The sequence below is a fragment of the Opisthorchis viverrini genome (genome assembly GCF_000715545.1).
Source record: "Opisthorchis viverrini unplaced genomic scaffold opera_v5_122, whole genome shotgun sequence".
In the NCBI taxonomy this organism is placed as follows: Eukaryota; Metazoa; Platyhelminthes; class Trematoda; order Opisthorchiida; family Opisthorchiidae; genus Opisthorchis; species Opisthorchis viverrini.
Window position 1 is genome coordinate 505,503 of NW_008751780.1, and position 21,390 is coordinate 526,892.

The window sequence follows — 21,390 nt, forward strand, 5'->3', positions numbered from 1 at the left end:
AAGGTTTTCCACTCGTTTTTGCTAACCGTTACATGTCATAATATGTTTCGCAACTTACTCCTTGTAGGCTTTTTGACACTGATCCTTTGAGCGCTTCTCGGTGAAATACAAACGTTGAGCCTCCTGGAGATTCTTCAGTTCATTCTCACGGATGCGTTGTAAGGACTTTGCCTGTAACCACAATGAAAGGCGTTTCTGTATTTCAGCCTATTTTTTGTAAAAATTCCGTGTAATAAACAACAATAAAACTGAGGCTCAAACATAATTCTGGTGGGTTTATCTCCCACATTCCGACTAACAGAGAGCAGTTAGCAATTTTGATTTCCACTATAAGGTAAATTCGAGGCCTTCACTCTATTGAAGATGTTTCCACAGGAAAACATGGTCATTAGCTAGTCCGATTAGCCAGACGTTACGGAGTTATGGTTTTCCTACTACAAACTCAAATGCTCGAACCACTGAACTAACAGTGTGGTTGCTATTTCCGCAGGAAGCTATTTGGCTTCTTGAACAGTTTGATCGTTTCCTTGTTGTTAGATAAAGACCAGACCCCTGTCAATTGGTATGCCTAAAAATTGACAGTGAGTGCATTACTTACTTGGGTTGTAAAATAGTATTACACGGTATTTTTCGCAGGAATCCACATGAACTTTTTCGCCTAGTCGCCTGCTTACTTTCTTTCAAGTTGATTACATACATACATACATACATACATACATCATACATACATACATACATACATACATACATACATACATACATACATACATACATACATACATACATACATACATACATAACATAATACAAACATACATACATACATACATACATACAAACATACATACATACATACATACATACAAACATACATACATACATACATACATACAAACATACATACATACATACATACATACAAACATACATACATACATACATACATACAAACATACATACATACATACATACATACAAACATACATACATACATACATACATACAAACATACATACATACATACATACATACAAACATACATACATACATACATACATACAAACATACATACATACATACATACATACAAACATACATACATACATACATACATACAAACATACATACATACATACATACATACAAACATACATACATACATACATACATACAAACATACATACATACATACATACATACAAACATACATACATACATACATACATACAAACATACATACATACATACATACATACAAACATACATACATACATACATACATACAAACATACATACATACATAATCTGTTAATTAGTTCACACCGGTATGGTGGCGAGCTAGCCCATTGAATGCCCCGAATGCCAGTTACCCAGGCTAGGCTATCCATTTGGATCTAAAATCTGGTGACATCAGAATTTTACTACGCCATGACGCTGATAGAAACGAATGGGCTTTGTTTTCAAGCGATCCAACTGCAGCTCAGCTAAACAGGTGCATAGATGCACAGCAACAAAGCTCCTTTCACCTGAAGCTGCCAATTTCCCAGCTGCTTCTGATCTTCACTTGGTGGTGAACACAAGCGGTGAATTCAGCATTATGGCATACACAACGCAACAGTTAGGTTATATTGTTCATGGAGACAAAGAAGATGCCATGCAACTTGCTGCATTTTACGGGCATTACGTTTGTGTTCTGTTAAGTTAGCACGTTAAGGTCATGTTATACAACCCATTGGACTGATGTTAATACGACACACCGATTTGGATTTCACTCTGAATCCATCGTACGGAATAGTATAAAAATCCAGTAGCCTTCATGAATACTGAATAAAAAGTAGGGTTGTGAAAGCTAATTGCAGTTGAGTCAGTTTTAGATAGCAGCCGAAATGTCGAGAAGTCTGTGATATTTTGTGTGCTACCCGGCAGACGAAGCAAGGTGCTTAATCTGCACCCATTTCTCAATCAGTTTATACTAGGTGCAGATAAATTTCAGTTGAGTTAGATTCAATTTCCACAAGTCAGTGAGGATGGGTGATTTTCGCCTGCCGTGCAAGGCAAACACCTTATTTTAATACAGACACACGACAGCATTTCGCATGCTTGTATCGATTGTCATGTTTTGTTTGTATGACGGCTCGTTTGTCCAACAGAATGGTCACCATCGCCCTCTTTTCTGACACAGATATTTAAGCCTGTCTAATCTACGCCCATCAAGCCGTTTCATGAGGATTTGATTCCATAAAAAATGCTAGTGTACCGCCCACAAGTCATGATATAAATCTAGTGTTGTACAGACGTAATGCACTAATCACAAGGTCGCTGAAAATTTTTCAACAGGCCTTTATGGGGCTCATCAGGTAAATGCGGTCCCAGCGTTCCGCAGTTTTCTAGAACACAAACTGCACGAAATTAACATACCGAGTTGGTTTTAGTGACAGACTCACCAGGACCCCCAGAGAAACTCCTCGTTTATGATGCTTTCGCGCACTCAGTTGTTTAAAAGCATCACAAACTATAGATTTATCTGGGTTCCAGGTGATTCTTCCGTAAAAAATACAAACTGATATGCGGCCAAGTTTTACTTTCTGAACCTATTATCATTGTTATTAAAGATTTAAAGAAGCCGCCGAGCATTGTTTCACGAACCCATTAAGTTGGAACTCCAAATCAGTGGCCCATCGTCGGAAGAAAGTAGTGTACTTTAGTACCTAAACTATCAATGGTCCAAAAATGATAGTTCGAAAATCACTCTTCCGCGTATATCTTTCAGTCTAGTTCAGATGTTTGCAATTACCGCCAGAAAAGCTGCAGTATCCTAAAATTATGGGTCAAATTTTGACTTAATTCTCTTTGCTTTCTCTCCTGTTCAGCTTGGGTTCTTTGCTGCGTATGAGTTTTCTTTTGTTCTCGTTTGGTCGCATTCTTTTGTGAAATACATGTCTGCAACCAAGATTTTGTAATCAGTGGACTAAGTCCGAATGGCGCACTGCTTAGGTCACATAGCTCCTTATCAAAAAGTCCGTGGTGGTTTTAACTAGATTTCAACTCCAACGATGCCTCTACTCAGAATGGGCAGTCTGGTAATGTCTTGACCCATACTTATTTGGGATACATGGCAGATCTGCATTGAAATGATACTACAGCTGAACAGCAACCCGATTGTTAGCTGAGGCTACAGAAAATCTTTCACCAACGAGCCAACTGACTGATCTACCAATGTGAGACTCGATGAGGAAGCACGGTTCACTGCGCGGAATCGTAATGCACATTCACAATACAGATCCAGAGAGTCGCGTTTTTGAACTGGGAAGCAGGGTTTAAGCACCCTGCCGTTCGCTTCAAAACCAATGACATTGGCATCAGTTTTACTGTCCATGGGAAATGTTCCATTCTACGATCTTCGTTCTCCAATAACGGCCTTGTTTTCGAATTATTTCAAGAGTTAAAGTTATGTTGAAGCCACCGGGCCAAAATAAACAGTTATCCAAGGCTCAGAAAAAACACTGAAAAGCCTAATGACTGCCAAAACCAGAATAGCTTTACAAACAATTTGAATCAGAAGATAAGACTAATCTGAGCTTCCCCAAAAGAAACGGACACAGAACTTGATCTGAGAAATAGAAAGTGCAAGCCCGCTCAAAACTAATAAAATAAAAATTACTTTGTGCTCACTTTGTTTGTGGATGTAGGAGGTGGTTCTGTGGACATGAAATCCGATGTCTTAACGGACTCTTTTTAAATTTTTTTCCCGAGAGACGGAGATAATTTTGGCTTTGAATATTTTCCTCTGGAATTCTCCATAGAAATCTCCAATGGTCTTCTAACGGTGTTCGCACTGTTAGGTTGACCCACTCGACTTAGAGTGAATTGTATAGCTGATTACGTAAGATACCGGAAAAAGGAAGATGAATTCATCAGCAGATTATTCGCCTTAAGATATTTCTCAAACTAAGAGTTAAAATGATTTATTAGTTAGTTCACTCTGTGAGTAAGGCTTCATTTCCGGAAACAAATTCCTTTGTACATAAGAATAGACAGTTTTATCCATGTTTACATTACTACCTTTTGAACAGTCGCTCTCCCGTCCTGGCGTCATTGTTTTGGTGGGTCCATACCAAAAAAGGGAAGCACTGAACCCAATTTTCTTCCCTGTCGAAACTCACCAGCAGAACTTATCCTTGGCCGTTTGTGAGTTTAAACTCCGGGCAGTCGACATATGAAGCAAACTTGTCACCACTATTCCATCTGCGCAAGCTAAATTCTACACATCCGACAACCACATATAACTAGAAAGGTCGTTATTGCATCCCTATGGTGATTCAATTTTATTTTTCTCCTGTTAAGGAGAAAACAGCGCTCATTTTTGAACAGCTTAAAGCACTTTGAATTAGTTTTGAAAACTTTTCGTCTAAAAATCTACCCCAGTGAAATCAGACTGTTTTTTAGATTTGTCCATAATACGTGTGTATATGTATGTGCATGAGAAATAAGCCGTATTTATTATACTACTCTTATTTACCTCAATATCTGCAAAGTGGGTTCGGATTCGGTCACGTGTTAAAAGAGATATCAGATTGAAGTTTCCCAGTAAGTAGAATCCCATGTACAACTATGCCATGGGCAATGCCTCAACCTAGCAGGTTTGTTTTGATAAACAACGAAGAAATTCCCAATAAGGACAATGCTTTTTGGAATACTGTCAGGAATAACAAAGCACCTACCCGAAGATTTCGATCAGACATTATAACAAGCACAACCTCAGTTGGAAACAAAGCCTGTGTTCACTATGATGGCATACTTGTCGCCACCATTTCCAGTGATTCTCTTACGAAATCAGTAGAGGCAAGATAGCAAAACTGCTCTACGGAGAACATGTTACGCATTTTAACCAAGAGAGTGTTGGCGCACATAGAATTCAACATGCCTGGCACAGAAAAATTCAATCTATTCCCCTGACGGCAAAGCACATATAAACATATGCATATTGATTCACTCCAAGCTACGATGAATTTCATTTAAAACGAACGAACGAAACCATTGGTACCAAGGCCAAAAATAACCATCATTTTTGTTTGCCAATAAAGGCCACTAGGCAAACAAATGATCAACCTCACCATTATCAACTTTTAGGCTGAATAGTATTTCATCTTCCGCGCTCTAATTTGACTAGTCGTCAAAGTATCATTTAGGCTTATTTTATTATTTCCCTGTATACACAGCCGTTATGAACCTATACCCATTTGATTTCCACTATTTTATAAACAAGTAGACGTCATCCAAAATTGCATGCTATATATGCAGTGTGCATGACCAAGTTCATCTGTTACCCTTTGGATGGGTTACGCGTTTGAATAGAGATTTCTTCCTGTAAGTGAATTTGATAAGTGCCTGAAAGCCAAAGAATGTACAGATGTTACGTCCTTATTTGAAGTCATCAGCAGTGCGACTTTCCAGTGTCCCAGAAGACAACCACACCTGAAACCGTCAGGCTAGCGACTGAAGATAAAACTGTTCGGATACCTGTATCTGGTTAGCGTTGTGATCAACTCGCACTTAGATAATTGGAGAAGTTATCATTGACAAAAACATATAAAATCGTTACTTTCCAAACCTAACAACTTCCCGTATCGTGTCTGTATGTTAGTTTTCGGGTTTTACTTAGCAACTGAGTCGAATTTGTTGAATATTAGGCAACATGAAAATAATGAGGTGGTAAAAAATTAAAGAACAGATTTTTTCTTGCAGCGACATAAAAAATTTAACATTTTCATGATTTATCTTATATTGTCTCAGGTTTAATAAATTCGTGGTGATCCATTTACTTAGGAATTTATTATCATCCCTACAACGTGCCGTTTTGATAATGATGCGTTATATCCAAATTGAAATGTCCAGTATTTGTTAGCTCCTCAATGAAGATAGCGCATAAATATGTTATGGTGCACAAATAACCAACGTTGCCAAAAATTCTGTCACACGTGCGAAAATGCCAGACCACTTTATGTCAGTTGAGAGCTGTCATGAGGACAAATATGTGTAACAGTGGTAAATAAATAGCCGCAACGGAACCCGTCATAATGAAACTCATGAAATGACGGTTGATCCTTCAAAAGCAGTTTTCTCATAGTTTATTATTTCCGCTGATCCAGTGCACCTTCACCCTGCCACACCATACTCAGTACCAAATGTGTATTAAATTCAGCATATTTCAAGCTAATCCTCCCCTTTTATGATGAACAAGCCCTCATTATTAGATTTGTTATTCAGAACTAAATTACAATTGAGTTGTATTAAATGACAACGACCAACATTTATCGACCAATTTATCATCTCCACTTAGATCAGTATTGGGTGTCAATAAAGTGCTTTGTAGACGGATAAGAATTACTTCTCAGGCTCTCCAGTACGGTTGCAGGCATCGAACGGGAGCCAGTATCCAGAACGTAGTATATATCAAAAACAGGAGTTCACCAAATGCTCCTTGACAGATTACCAATCTGTGGGATTGTCTCAGCGGTGCAGTTATTTGAAGAGTCTTTGGTTTGCTTTGGGAATTCTGACTCTCTGTTCAAGAGCTTTACGATTCATGCACTTTATGACCAAAGATCTCTGGATTGCTCTGTTGCCCACCTGTGGCAGCAGTTAAACTGAATCTTTCTGCTTTTATTCACATTGTGACTCTCCACAAAATCTCATCAATTAAACCGGCAGTGTTTGCGTCGCCGGATTTTTTGCATAAATCTGCAGTAGTCATTACCGTTATAGGATGAATTAAATTGGTTCGAGTAATCCATTGATTATTTGTAATTAAGTGTTGCGAAATTGTTTCTATGTACCACTGGTAGTTGCTTTGATAAAGATGCAGCACCCCTTGTCTCTTACCCACAAGTTACACATTTTTCCAACCAAATCAACCTGAAAATTTATTTAAATTACATCTCGTGCCTATAATATATGCTTGTTACCGAAATGAACCTCAATTAGCTGGCATTCCAGCTCTCATGAAATTAGTTTCTGCTGTCCTATCAAAGCGAAGATCATGATGTTTTTCATCCGGTATATCATACACCTGGTTACTTCTTACATTTCGCTTGTTCACTTGTGACCAGAATGCAACCGGTAAAAATCAGGAACGCCGGAATAACGATGAATTACTAGGGGTATAACAAAAAGTATCAGGAATCTAACAAAAGATGCCTATTATTATTCAGGAATATTTTAGGCTGCTCCTTTCAGCTTATTTCATATTTACGCAACCCAAACAAACTGTCTATAGGTAATCAGGCGATCATTCAAGTAGCTCGGAACCTTCCTATCTGCTTATTCTAAACAGTTTGGTGTAAGAGAAGCTCCTCACGTAAATACAGCATTCTACATGAACGGGTGGACAGAGCCAAATGAAACTGGAGAGCATTCAAATAACAGTACAAAGAGAACCAAATTGCTTGCCAATTCTGATAAAAAATTTAAACTTGAGTCTCAGGTTCATCAATGACTGAGTGGGATGTCACGGAGACGGTCATAAATTCCGGGTTAGTGTCACTTGACCCGAATTACGAAGAAAGAAACCACATTGTTAGAGTAATTGGTCTTCATAAGGTACGAGTTAATTAATGTTGGCTAGGTGGATCGTGCTTTATTCTTAGGCCGTTCAGCCGGACTCAATACACACTAAGGTATGTTTTCTGGCACAAAAAATTCACATTCACCACTATTTGGAAGAAAAGCCTCCGGAAAACAGCTTTTTGCGCACAAAAAAGGTGCGCTTCGGGGTTTATTTAACCGCTTAACATACTGATGCATGATTAACCTCAGCCCTGTCCAAAGTCAAAGCTCTTGTGCAGGGTTAGATGTACGTTGAAGATTTTACACATTCCAAAGGCACTAAACGACTCCAATCTTTCAAATCAATCTTCCCAGTAGTCCATAATATCCAGTTAAGCATTTCCCAGTTACCCTTATTCAAAAATCGAATAAAGTGATCCTTCAATGTTGTGACCGCTGTTTGTCGGTGGCTGATGTTCACAGCCATCATGAAGGTCATGCCGGATTGAATTCAATTCTGTTGGTTCGCAAAATTTTACCCAGCTGCTATGTTGATAACCCCTCCTAAGTATCACCAAGTGTAATTTTTTTCAACTTTCTGGATGATGCACATTGCGCCAGGTATCACTTAACATGGGGGAAATCAGTAAACATTTTGATATTGCTGTTCAGAAGGTTTTCACAAGCCCGCTTATTCTCCGCGGGATATGGCGCTCGATGGACACTGAAAATTGTTCTCAATCGATTTTTGTACAGTCGCCTCGCGAACCACTTGATTATTTGTATGTACGTTAAAAAAATCCGCTTCGGAAATAATACCGAATTGAATCTTGCTCCTCCATAGACGCAAGAGGTTATCGCGCAAATGCGAGGATTTGACACAGTAAAACGATCACCCAATCTGAATGGGAAATAGTCATTAAAGTGAGGCTGTGTCTGGTTTTTGGTGCATTGAGACAATGCAGCGTGGAGCACTCAGACAGGAGACCTGTGCCAATGGGTCGTGAGATTCCTTGGTACATAGTATTTCCTTATTCTGTTCATTGGCTAGACTAAACAGGTATCGGTAGTTTGCATGGCCCCAGAGTTCTCGATTGTTCCACTGTATTACCGATCTACTGTGGATGAGTCAGAAATTTTTTAGCGTGCTGGTAATAACTTGTGTTGAACTAATGAGCACGCGGTAGCAATTAAACAACTGAATAGGGCAAATATGGATATGGGATTTGACACAATATTTCACACAAAAAGCGTGATTGTTCAACAGGCTGTGCGCCAGCCTACGCTGTATCTCCTGCCTTTAAACACATAGAAGGTTATAGAAGTACATTTGGTGACTATCCGGTTGGCCAGAATTTGTGCTTATTCACTTACTTCCCATGGTGCACCATCCTTTCAGCACACCGTGTTCAGACTCCATTCAAGGCTGGATCAATGTTGAATTTAGTAAGTCGAACGGTCTAGAACCCAAACTGCAGAATGTTCCATTGAAAACCTACCCTGATGGCACAGTGTGAGCCTAATTTAGATACATTTGAGTGGATGCTCGTAAACCCGGTAGGTCCTGCACCCATGGACAAAGCCGGGTGCTGCTGCTTCACTGCATCTACAGTTTAGGTGACATTCGAAAACGGCCATGAGTGACATAGGCGGATGGGCAAATGGCCAGTGTCGCAAAATTCGAAAGTGGAGATATAGTGATCAAGTGTCTTGCGGCGTCAACCCTATTCTGATTGGCTGAAACGATATGGCGGAAACATTAAAAACTGGTAACAAGGTGGATTTGAGCAAGGATTTATCCTTTGTATGTCCGTACTGGTTTTTATGCCATCTCAACAGAGGACCCCTATGGCCTTGAGACATCAATAGCCCGGTCCAGACCACAAGACGCTGACTCTGGAAGAATTCGAATTGGCGGCGAATGGCAAGTTTTGCCCCATAAATATGACTTATCAATAGCCGGTCCAGACCACAAGACGCTGACTCTGGAAGAATTCGAATTGGCGGCGAATGGCAAGTTTTGCCCCATAAATATGACTTAAATTGAAACCCACTTCTTCGGCAACGGTCTTCACTGAATTTCTCCAGGGCTCTGTTTTTGGCCCAGTCATGCTTCAGAATTTAAGTCGATGTCTACTGTCCGAGGATGATTCGGAATCCTGGGGTTACGACGCCAGCGAACTCTAAACAGGTGTGGATGCTCCAAAGAGGTGCTCTGCAAACTGCATGGTAAGAATGGCCTGGAAGACACTACTGGATGGATACAAAAAATGCATTCAGGCATGTGGCTCTCTTCAAATATGTCCTCATTACACCATGGAAAGTCGGCCCAGTAGGCACTATCCCACCTTCTCCCGTGTTATTCGCATGGACTTCCAGATGTCCTATGAGGCCTACCTCAGCCTGTTTCTTGATTATGCTGACTAGTTTGGCAAATAAAGACACGAAAAATACACAGACCTCAGTGAGTGTGTCCAACGAGCTGCTATAAAAAGTTTGCCATCCATAAATATGTTTACTATGAAGCGATTTCCATGGTGTTGAAGCTCTTTCCTCTGGAGAGTCATCGCCCCTGGGGTGCCCTGATACTTACGCATTGTTTGAAAAGGGCTATACCAGCAGGTTTTTCTTACGATAAACCCAACTTATACACGACACGCTACAGTAAGGGGACTTTCAAACTCAGCGCAGACAATTACTGGACGACAACTTTTTTACTGAAGATATTTAGTGTGTGAAATGACCTTCCTCTGACGGTTATTCCCGGTGCACCTAGTGGTCATTTCTAGACATTTTCCGACGCTTTTCATGGAGTCCCCGGGCTGGCAAGCATATTGCCCCTTGGTGAGAATGAGAAATGCAGTGCCATACCCTTTTTCCAGTTCCTTTCAGGGAACAGAAGCCGCTGAATGACAGTTATAAACTCCTCCCGGGAGAGGTATGCGAAGGCCTCGATTCTGTATGTCTCTATGTGCATCAACCCGCGAATGCGGCCCTTTTGTTCCTCTTAGGTTGGTCGCTCTGTGGATGCAGAGGCCCTCTGATCCTTAGCCGCCAGATATGCTATTCTCCAAAACCTTTGTATATTGAATGAAAATCACTTCGTAAAAATGTTGCTTTATGTACGCTCAAAACAGAACCATACATGGTCTGCCTTCGATTTATTGGAATTTGTTGTGATTAGCCCATGTTCTTAATTTGTATCGCACATTGAAATTTACACCTGCAGTGCTGTCTTTAGATGCGTTTACGTCTGACGAGGTGCCACGCCCGTCCTGAACCTGAGGTGGTATGCCACAAAAACTTACATCAAAAACTAGTTTCCTGATTCAATTGTTGCGGAGAATTTCTTATTTGAAAGTTTGGCACAGCCCGCTTTTGAGCTGAGTCTTCATACATCTTGGCCATAAATGTCACTGTTTGACAAATGAACCGTGATTTCCAGGTGTGATCCCACAATAAAAGTGAGTATTCTGGTTAACCATTGTTAGTGGATATTGATCCGGTTTATCTTGTTTCAGCTCCCGCCGGTACATGGTATGTGAACCGTTCTCTTGGCGATAGACATCAAGACAATACATGTAAGCATACAGAGGCCCAAAATGCACACTCAAATCCTTTCAACATGTAAAACGGGTCCACTTGGTACAGGAACCCGCATTATTACACGTAATGTATTGTCCGTGCGTGGTGGGGGCCACTAGTGCCAGTTTATTCCTTCGTTATTGGGGAATCATGCATTTTAAGTAAGTCTTGCATTTCTTGAAGCCTGATCCTCAGTAGGGTGAGCAGTCCGCTAAGATCGATAAAGATTATGTTTAGCCAGTCGAATATGCATCGCGGACTCTAGCAGCATGTTATTTGTGTGTGTCAGCTTGAATCCTATCGCCTTTATATGCAAGCAACTACAGCCTTCTTCAGTGGGCTGGTAGGTGTTATGATGAGCGGCTCGCTGTGTACATCTCTAGTCGCATTTACTTGGTGACTTCTCCGATCCTTCCATGTAAAGCCCGGTAAGTTTTGCCACAACTCTGCTTTCAATAAACAGGACCCGAAAACTTCCACATTGATATCAAGCAGAGCATTAAGAAATTCAACACCAGACTTAGCTCATAATTATCTGAGAGGCATCCGTTCTTCCTCACTGGGACCAGTTAATCCCGAGATCTGGAAACATAAGATTCGGCACCTGTCCAGTCACGAATTTGCGGATTGACACACAGGATCGAGATTTTCGCCCAAGTTTCGCGGATTTCTTTTTTGTTCTTCTCGTTCAGCAGCTGCCGTTCAACTGAAAGGCACAAGCGAAAAAGCGGGTATCGCTGCTCTTCAAGTTCTCAGCGCGGAGTAGTAAGCTTTTAGGCACCAGGGCTTGCATAAAAGTGTCTAATATTGTTTTGACTTGGATTCTGGATGGAGCGTGGACAACCGTCGGACAAAAGTAATTTCGCCCAGCGAAATCAATGAGAGCATTCCCTCTGAACTTGAAAATCCTACCGTATTTTCCCGTGTGGCCCATGGTGAAAAACACGTTGACGGAACCTTATCCAAACAGGATATAAGTAGGAAGTAGGTCTTCAAGGAGGCGAAGATATTCCAGGGGTGTGAGGTTTAGCACCGCGGGAAGCGTTTCACATTTTACAGACTTTAGGCCGGCAACTTTTTTCGAAGTACATTGGACACGTTTATTGGAGGTTATTTCCTTCGTGTTTCCTGAATAGTAAACTTGATTAGCCTATTCAAGAAGCGGTCTGACATAGGCCGCATAGCGTATTTGGACGTCCATGCAGTTATTACGGGAGAAAGTGCGCCGAAGCATCCATAGAACAGCAAATGTCTTCTGAGAAGATTCCTGATGGTGCATTTGGAAAGCCATGTATAAAGAGGGCCCGATACCCATAATCTATCTCCGTAATGTTTCACGGTCCATTTTTGCCACGAACGACATAGAAGTTCGCAGAGTTCCCTTCGAATGACAAACTGATGCATGTTTCGTCATTCAGAGGTGCCAGTCTGTAGTGTCTGTAATCCGTTATCACATTTACCATTCTTCCTAAACTTGAGCCACACTTTGTAACTGTCGTTCACATTGTATCATGACGTTTGTTTTACTGTTACGAATACACAATTTTCCGGTGCAACCTGCTGACTTCTTGCTAAACGAGTGCATTTATGCTCCGTTGAACTGTTTGTTGACTGCTGAACCTGATGGCTGAACCAGTGGGACTAAATCTCTGTGTTTGTGTCAACTGTTGAAAGTCACAATAAATCCCTGTGACCGTTTTTAGCCGTGAATAATTTTCCTACCGTGGAATACATCACGCACGCGGGACCATTTGTGGGAAATTTCGGCAAGGGAATATTTACTCTCACAGCCAGTTACTGCATTTGGATCGGTGTCGTGGACTATTGGATCTACACATTCGTGAGTCCCCATTTGACTACCCATTCCTCTCCTATTTTGATTTTGTGATTTTGTATTGGTTACTTTTGCTTGTTAATTTATCCGAACACGCTGATAAGGTCCTAGTCCGCTTCAAGTCCAACGACCACTGAGTTGCAGCACCAACATCCGTTTGGAGGGCACTGGCATTAGTATTCCCTGGATTTCAAGTAGTCCTGAAAAGGCGGACATGGACCTGAAAGAACGTCTGGAGGGTCGTTGTCGTAGATCAGGAAATAAAAGGGCCCAAAACAGAGACCCCAATGGAGACCGGCGTTGAGCATAGTAGGTCGATTCTACTTTCACAAGGAACGTTATTTCTTATAGGAGCGCCTTAATCCAGCGTAGTATTTCCCCTGCAGTCCCGTAGGACTGTGAATTTTGGAGATGCGGGGCGTATGGGACTCGGTCAAAGGCTTTCGAAAAGTCGAAATACATGGCATCTGATTGAGTTTCTCGTCCTTGACTTGGGTTAGGCTCTCCATAAACACGAGCATGTTCATCAAGTAAGAACGGTTTGGGAGTATTCCGTGTTGAATTGGAGATATCAAGGTGTCGTTGGTAAGGTGACCTAGGGTGGGTCGCCTCAATGTGTTCCATCACCTTGCACAGTAAGCTTGTGGGGCTAATGGGTCTGTGGCTTCCGTACGATAACAGGCAACCAGGTTTGCGGATTATTGTAACAATCGCTTCCTTCAAAGCAGAGGGAAGATGTCTTGTTTGAAGTGGCCAACGAGATACCAGGCACAAATGTTTTGCCAGTGTTAACGACGTTTCTTTCAGGGAAATTAGATAAACCCCGTCTGGCCCCAACGCACTAGAGGCTTATCTTGTGCAGGATTTGACGAATTTCTTCGTCTGTGAAGTCCAAGTTGTTTAGAGGCCGTTGGTACTTATGCCTTGACAAGATTAGACATGACAAGGTTCATGATGTAGAATACAGGCCTGCATAGTTTTATCTGATACCACTATTTGCTCACTCGCGGGTTTTTCGTTCCTGTCCCTCAAGGGGATGCGGTTGGCTTATTTACGCGGCGATGCCTTGTTTACTTATGAAGCACATTTCTGGTTTTCCGGGCGAGGTCTAGAATGGTGGCCTGTTTTTGAATATTTAGCAGAAGACACACGGCAAAATTTAGCTACAGGATTGACATTTCTGCATGTTTTGCGTCCGCGAGGACTCTGTAGACCTCAGCACTTCACATGAACTCTTGAAACCACAGAAGTACCCGTAAATTTCATCCATTTTAGCCGACTCATGTTTTACCCCAGTTCGTGGTATTTTGTTGCATTAGGAACTCTTTTTCGGAAGTTCCGAATAAATAAGCTATATGAAGAAGTTGCAGGAGAACATATTAGGCACAGACATTCAAAAGCTATGACGTGGTCACTTTGAAAACTTTGTGCCTTTCGGGAACTGGGGTCTTTTTGGCGAAAAGCATGCGGCCAGAGGCCGTCAGGCGTTGTTTAAATGATCAAATTACTGACGGAATCCAAACACCAAGGTAGATCACTTGTCCAATATTGTATTAGTAGTGCCTAAACTCCTCCATCTTCGGAATATCAGCGATATATCGGAAGTATTTTAGAAATATTTTAATCCATGTAGTTATGTTGTGCCGATACCTATTTGATTTTGACTCGTCGCGACCGTAGATGTGAACAACGGCGATTTAGGTTTAGTGACAGCCGGACATTATCTATTTTCATAGGCAGATATCCCCCTGACATGTTCTGGTTAACCATAAGCAAGAAGTGTGAATCCCTCTTGCAACTGCGGTCAATCTAGCCAGGACTATCATATCCATTCCGGCTGTTGCATACCAGTTTATCAGACACGAGCCTCATCTAATTGCTACCACGGTCAAAGGTGTCTATACTAAAGTTATCCGCTTCACCAACATTCCACTGGTTCTACCCCCAACGCATGCAAACATACCTCATGTTTGCAGGTGCAACAATCAGCCTGTCGTCATATCGCAGAACATGTAACATAATTCTCCACTTTAAAATTTCCCAAGCAGTCGACAATCGTACAACCCGGCGACTACAAGTGAGCAACTTGTATGTTATACTGGTCTGCTGCGGTACGAAACAACATCATGGGAGATTAGATGGTATGTTTTCGTCGTTCCGACAAAGTAGTTAGTACCTAAAATATACGCGAGTCACTTCTGAATATGTGCTGCTATGCCATTTCGATACACAGAAAGCGATAATGAAGTATGCAGGTTTTCTTCTGCACATTTATGTCCATAAATACCACACCGGAAGTTGGCGAGAGGAGACGCACACACCTGGTGATCCATCGCAGACCTGGCTTGTGCGTCCTTATCGTCATTTATGTAAGCATATTGCCACTACAATTATGCACGTTCTAAATAGCTATAACGTGCCAGGCCGACGAGAAGGTATGAGGGTTTATTCATCTGGATTCCAACGATTCAGTTGAAGACTTCTGAGGACATCTATTCTCTACGCTCTGTTCTACTCTATCCTGCTCCAAGGCCCAGATAAAGTGCTTAGGCAACGGGATCCCTACGTGCAGACACATGAACCACAAAATTTGAACGATCTAGCAGCTTTTAGCATAAGGTTTTACGATTGGCGTCTGTCGTACCGGCATACACAACACGTTTAAATGATTGAATTCAACTCCAACAGTATCAGAATATTTTTTGTTCCCGGTAACAGGCTCTCGTTATGTAAACGTCAATGTTTTGTTGTGTAACAATGCCCGAGCTGTGTAGAAAACAAATATCCGTTGAACCAGCTCTATGCAATAATTAACCAATGGAGCCCACGGCCTGAATATCAACCCACCAGAGGTAGCATGTAGACTAGTTGACTTGCAACTAGGCATATCACTAATATTAATATGACACTAATATAATAATATTAATAGTGAGCAATACCCGTCCTTCCGATTCCTATTCTGACCGAATCGACCATCTGCAAATTTTACAATCTCCATGGGTACACCTCGGGTAGAACCATAATTACAAACAGCACTCAGACCTACGGTTGATATCATGTTTACGGTGTCAGAGGCCTTACCATATCTTGGCGTGAACATAATCGCCTCAGTAGTGTTGCCTGTGGCAAGCCCCTCTATGTGCGACTGAATAATCTGGCATTACCGTTAGTAGCACCCTCTTACGCGTGCGCATCGTTATACACAAACTATGTAGTCATCACTAAACTGCTCATTGATGCTACCGTTCATAGCTCATATGGTGATCCTACTTGCTGCCTTCACTTTAGTCTTCAAAGCAGTTCACTTCCCCCTTTGTCAGTGACTCTAAATGTGAGTAAACATAATCCCAACTACATCACCAGTCTTAGGGTTTGGCATGGGCAATAAGGATGGATGGTGCCAGAATGGAGGCGCAAAGGCAATAACAGCCACATTAGCATGGATGGTAGCTAGTATGTTTAAATTAGCATTGGCGTTGTGCTAACAATCGGTATAAGCAATTAACCGTACTCCAAAGCAAAAGACTGATTTCGATTTTTTAAAATTAAGAGCAACCTTACAGTAACCTTCTCGCTCAGAAATAACATTCAACAAAGCCCAAAATGCATGAACGTTACAAAACTGACGAATCACGTATTAAATATCCCTGCGTGACACTCTGTTTATACGCAGCTACCGTATGATGCACCAGCTTTTGGAGCTCTACTCTCTAAGAAAGACGTTAACTAAAGCAAAAGGCCTGAATTTTAGTGTCATTTGATTGAGTATACCCTCTAAATAGTGATTTTGTAGTTATTGTCGTACACATGCAAAGGCTTGCTACCGAGGTTCATCACCTCGGTAGTTGTTAGACCGCAATTTTACACCTATCAGACTGACTGAGTTAGGTACCTTCTTTTACTGTATCAGCTTCCGGTTTCGTATTCCCTCTCCACTTGAGATAAGGTGGACTACTAGGCGCAAACGAAAATGGCTTATTCCGAAACTAAGGTGTTTTCAAGAACGAGAATTTTGTGGATGTCATGAGCACTGCATTTTGGTGACCTGTTTTCCACAGCGGTTTGTTGTTGATAGCTTTAACGTAAGTCAAAACCAGACAGCTCGGCAATGACGCGATACAGTGCTCTTCATGATGTAGAGAATAGTTAGACTTTTTACTGTCTTCATTTCATTAAGGGAAAACGTACTATTTTTGCTTTACTAAAGCGCTAAAAGATGACATTCACAGTTCGCTTCATACAGCTGGAAAATATGATCAAAACGTCAACAGAATATCACCGTGAAGTGATATCACATTAATGGTATGCATAAAGTAGTGCTGTCCTACACCAAATCAGTGTTTTTTATCTGAATTCACATAATCATAACTCCCCATTCATTTGCCTACTCGTGTGCTGGCTTTGTGGCTATTGATCTCCACCTGTTTCCCCCCTACCCTGCCATACTGACCACCCCTTCCGACACATACTGGTACGTGTGCGGGCGTGCCATTGATCTACTTACGTGTTCATGTCCTGTTTCTGGGCCCGCTCTGATTTGTTCTGTCATGATTTCCGTACGATCGCACCGCCTCAGAAGGGACGACCGCAACACACACTATGGAGGTAACATTCCACGCGCCATTGTTTGGTGTGGGGACACTCACACTGCACTGTGCCGGTCAGTGACAGGTTTGTGCACGTGTTGAAGCCACGAACGTTGTCATTTGAGGTCTGGTGTGTAAGTTCGCCAATGTCTGTGTGAGTAGTGCTGTAGACTTAAGGACCCCTTTCTTCCTTTCGATTTCCGGGGTCATCGCACCTACATGTGACCCAAATTTCCGTATCGGAAACTTCATGATCGTCACCAATGTCAAATTCACTAACAAAAACTTGGTTGTTGTCCTGTTTTCCCGAAAGTGTATGAAAGGGGAAGAATATCGCGTTTTGTGTAGTCGACGAACAAGCTAAATTAGAATACAGGTGTCCAACGATAGAGAGCGACGAATTTCCGCAGCCCGGCAACACCGAAAAGAAGTGTAACATTTGGTCGGTACCGTTTGATAATTTTCATTGACGTACAAATAAGCTTGTGCCATGTTGATGCAATAGCTTTCCTTGTTGCAACAAGCTGGTGTTGATCTAATAATACGAAAAGATCAGGAATAATCAGCATCACGTTTATCTACCAAAACACTGTAAGCAGCTGATGGTTAATCCTCCCGATAACTTGGTATCTACGACAATCCCCTTAAAATGTTTCAAAACGCGCCAGCTCTCTTTCCAGTGATATCATCAATGCTTGGACACACGCTTCAGTCCTTTGTATTGATGCTTAAATTCATAACGTACAACAACTCAATGCTTATATGCCTTTTACTATTATGCCAGCTTAACCAGAGTACTCTTCCGTGACGGATAATCCACCTTCCCATTTGACCTTAGCTGGTTGCTTGTTGTGGGCCCTAGCTGAAATCGTACGGACCGATGGCTTTCATTCTTTACCACCATGCACACTATTGTGATTAAGCTAAAGGTACTAAAAAGTTCAAATATTTTGTGTTTCCGCTGAAGCTCAGCAAATCATGGAAAAAACATTTCTTGTATAGTTGCGTTCCCAGGGTTACCAATTTTTCGGTCTCGGTCTGCTCAGTGTGCTATGCTGTTAAACTGGCATGTGTGGTTTGTTCAAGTGTGCGACTTCCGATTGAATGTGATACAATAAAATTTACGATAGTTCTTCCATTTACACCTACATCTTCTCCAAAACCGTTTAGTGCTAGGAGAAAAGCTTCCCACAGAAGTGTAACTTTGCATTGCATCTACAAGGAACACCAGGATTACCTTGAGCGAACACCACTTCAGTAAAATTTTTGGTTATTTTCGGATGCACGTTTCAGTTCTAGTTATTGTAACGCATTTGAGCAACGGCTCCTTGGGGGTAAACCGCATATAATTTCTTCATAAACGTGGTTTTCGATCTCAAGACATCTGGCTGGCTGAGACGACCAAATGAGGGTTGTGTTCAAAGGGACAAACTTTCTAGTTTGCCATGTATTTCGAAGTGAAATACACACGACAGTATGTCCCGACTTCGTGCAACACTTAAAGCCTCGACAATAAGTCGAAGCAATAGCTTTTTTTCTGGTGTGGAAGAACACTTATCGTATTTTACTGTCCACACCGGAAGCTTATACAAAACCACAGGACACCGATGGTCTTATAAAAAATGGTCACTAAATTATACGAACCGCATAAACATATCTAGAATCTTATAATCTCAGCCATATGCTTCGGTCTAGAATTACGCCTATACCAATACACACACACTCCGATTACATTTGTTTTGCTTTACAAGGTGGCCCCGCCTTGCCAAATGCCTACGTGGCAACTATGGACACCCAGAGCATGGTGGCACTTGCTGGTATTTCTCTCACTCAAAGCGATTCCCGAAGATATCTTTATTCCAAACTGATGAGGGTACGAGTATCCATTTTTCGCTTTGTTTACTCGTGACAATATAGCATCCAGCGTTCAATAAACCCAGCCAGTGCGATAACAGGATACTAGTGTCGACAGCGGGTAATATAATGACACCATAGTAGTTTCCCGCGTGAAACTCAGCATACCAGTTTACAGTGACACCACAATACACCACGGGAAAAACCTGGTCACAAATGTTTCTTCCAGCAGACTGAATAGGGAGTTGTTTTACATTTCGTGTAATCGACGAATACATCAATTTCGTAGGTAGCGAGGCGGATTGTTCAGCTGAATAACGCCAAGCAAAGTTGCGATATTTGGTCCAGGCCAGTTCAAAAATCTCACTTACAAGCAAATACCCCTTACCACGCCGTCGCGGTAACCTCTTACCTCGTCACAAGGAAGAAAAACCTACAGCTGTCATACTCAACAATGAGTGTCCAGAATGATTTACTCGTTCGGCTACTGGAGTGTCGTAAGTAGCTTGTAGTTAATTCATCCGATATTTCGGTACCAGTGTATCTTCTGACCGTACCCTGAAACGCGGGGAATTCTGGTTTTCACATCATTGGGTGTAGTATCTCAACAAATTTCTGCCATAATTCCGAATCCTATATTGGGTTCCATAACCATCAAAATACAACACGAGAACATCCATATCCTGGGACGTCGCAGACCCCAATGGATGTGCTAGCCGTAAGGGACACATTCAGTTCCCACCAGAATAAGGAGCAGACGTCAGAAACTCAGCTTAAAGACGCCAGTTTATCCATTAAACTAATCTTTTATGTGCAGGAAGAAAAATCTACGTTCCCCATGAAAATACTCTTCCGGGACGTTGCGAAAATAACATAAACACAACGAAATTAATAATATCAGGCAACACAACAGCCTACCGTTCAACAACCAAGAATAAAGGTTATGCCAGAATGGCATGTACTTTTTCAGGGTGCAAACCAGAATAGGGAAATTTAAAATAAAACACGACTACAGTTGTCACGGTTCCGAAGATGCAACGATGTATCATCACCTTGCTCCGCCACCCTTACACCGTTTGGTTAAGCTATTTATTCAGAACTCGGTCCACCAGTTTTTAAACGGAGCAGGCAGTTCTACAAGCCTAGCCTATCCCTGACTATGCTTCTGCAGTTAGGATCAACGAAAATCCTGGGTTTGGTTGAAGCCATTTATCACCTGCTAATATAAGTCGATGAGGTTGTAATGGGATCATGCAGAAGTGTTATCGTACACCGTCTGTCTCAGTAACAGAAGAAAACCTACCTTAAAACTGCAAACGATGCGCATCAGGGGCAAAGTTTGCATTAGGCCATCACAACCAAACCAATCGACTGACGCAAATAAAGTCGGGGGAGCTGAGATTAAGTACCATGACAAAGAGGCAGCGGTCAAATCGGATGAAAACAAGTTAGTTCTGTTTGATTTTGATACGTGCGCGTAGTTTCTTAGTAATTCGATTAGCAGTGGAAGGTCACGCTCGTTTCTAACCTCATGATAAGAAATCATATGAAAGCGAAGTCACCGTCTAATTTCTGGGCATTGCTAAACATACGCGGTCGACCACTATTATGAGGAGACTTTTATTATTATTATGAGGAGACTGTTATTAGGGACATTTCCGTCCATTCATACACGGAAGAAGTAACCGATTACAGACCAGGACAGCCGAAAAACGTTCGAAGGGTGTCATCCTCATATTTCACCCCTATATTTTACGCAATTATCATCATCATCATCGACAGCATGACATCAGTGTTCAACACTGATGCTTCACTGCCGTACAACCATGATTTATTTGAAAGCCTCATTGTAAAGAGGTGCCTACACCTCCAGACATTCACTCAGGCAATCTGGACAGAAACTGACAACGAGAACGCCACTGACATCGGTTGGCAGCCATATCTTGTAGTGTCTCCGACCAGGCACAGTGAGGATCACGCGGTCCC

The 21,390-nt window shown here is 41.7% G+C and overlaps 1 protein-coding gene across 1 annotated transcript in view; it reads left to right on the forward strand.

Moving 5' to 3' along the window:
- Window positions 1–1,447: 1,447 nt before the first annotated feature.
- T265_06142 (hypothetical protein) overlaps window positions 1,448–21,390 on the forward strand; it is a gene marked incomplete at both ends in the record, with an annotated part of 21,418 nt that continues 1,475 nt past the window's right edge. Inside the window, 2 exons of the mRNA XM_009171335.1 lie at window positions 1,448–1,700; window positions 11,823–11,895. Coding sequence (XP_009169599.1) covers window positions 1,448–1,700; window positions 11,823–11,895 — 326 coding nt within the window. The remainder of the gene's footprint in view (window positions 1,701–11,822; window positions 11,896–21,390) is intronic.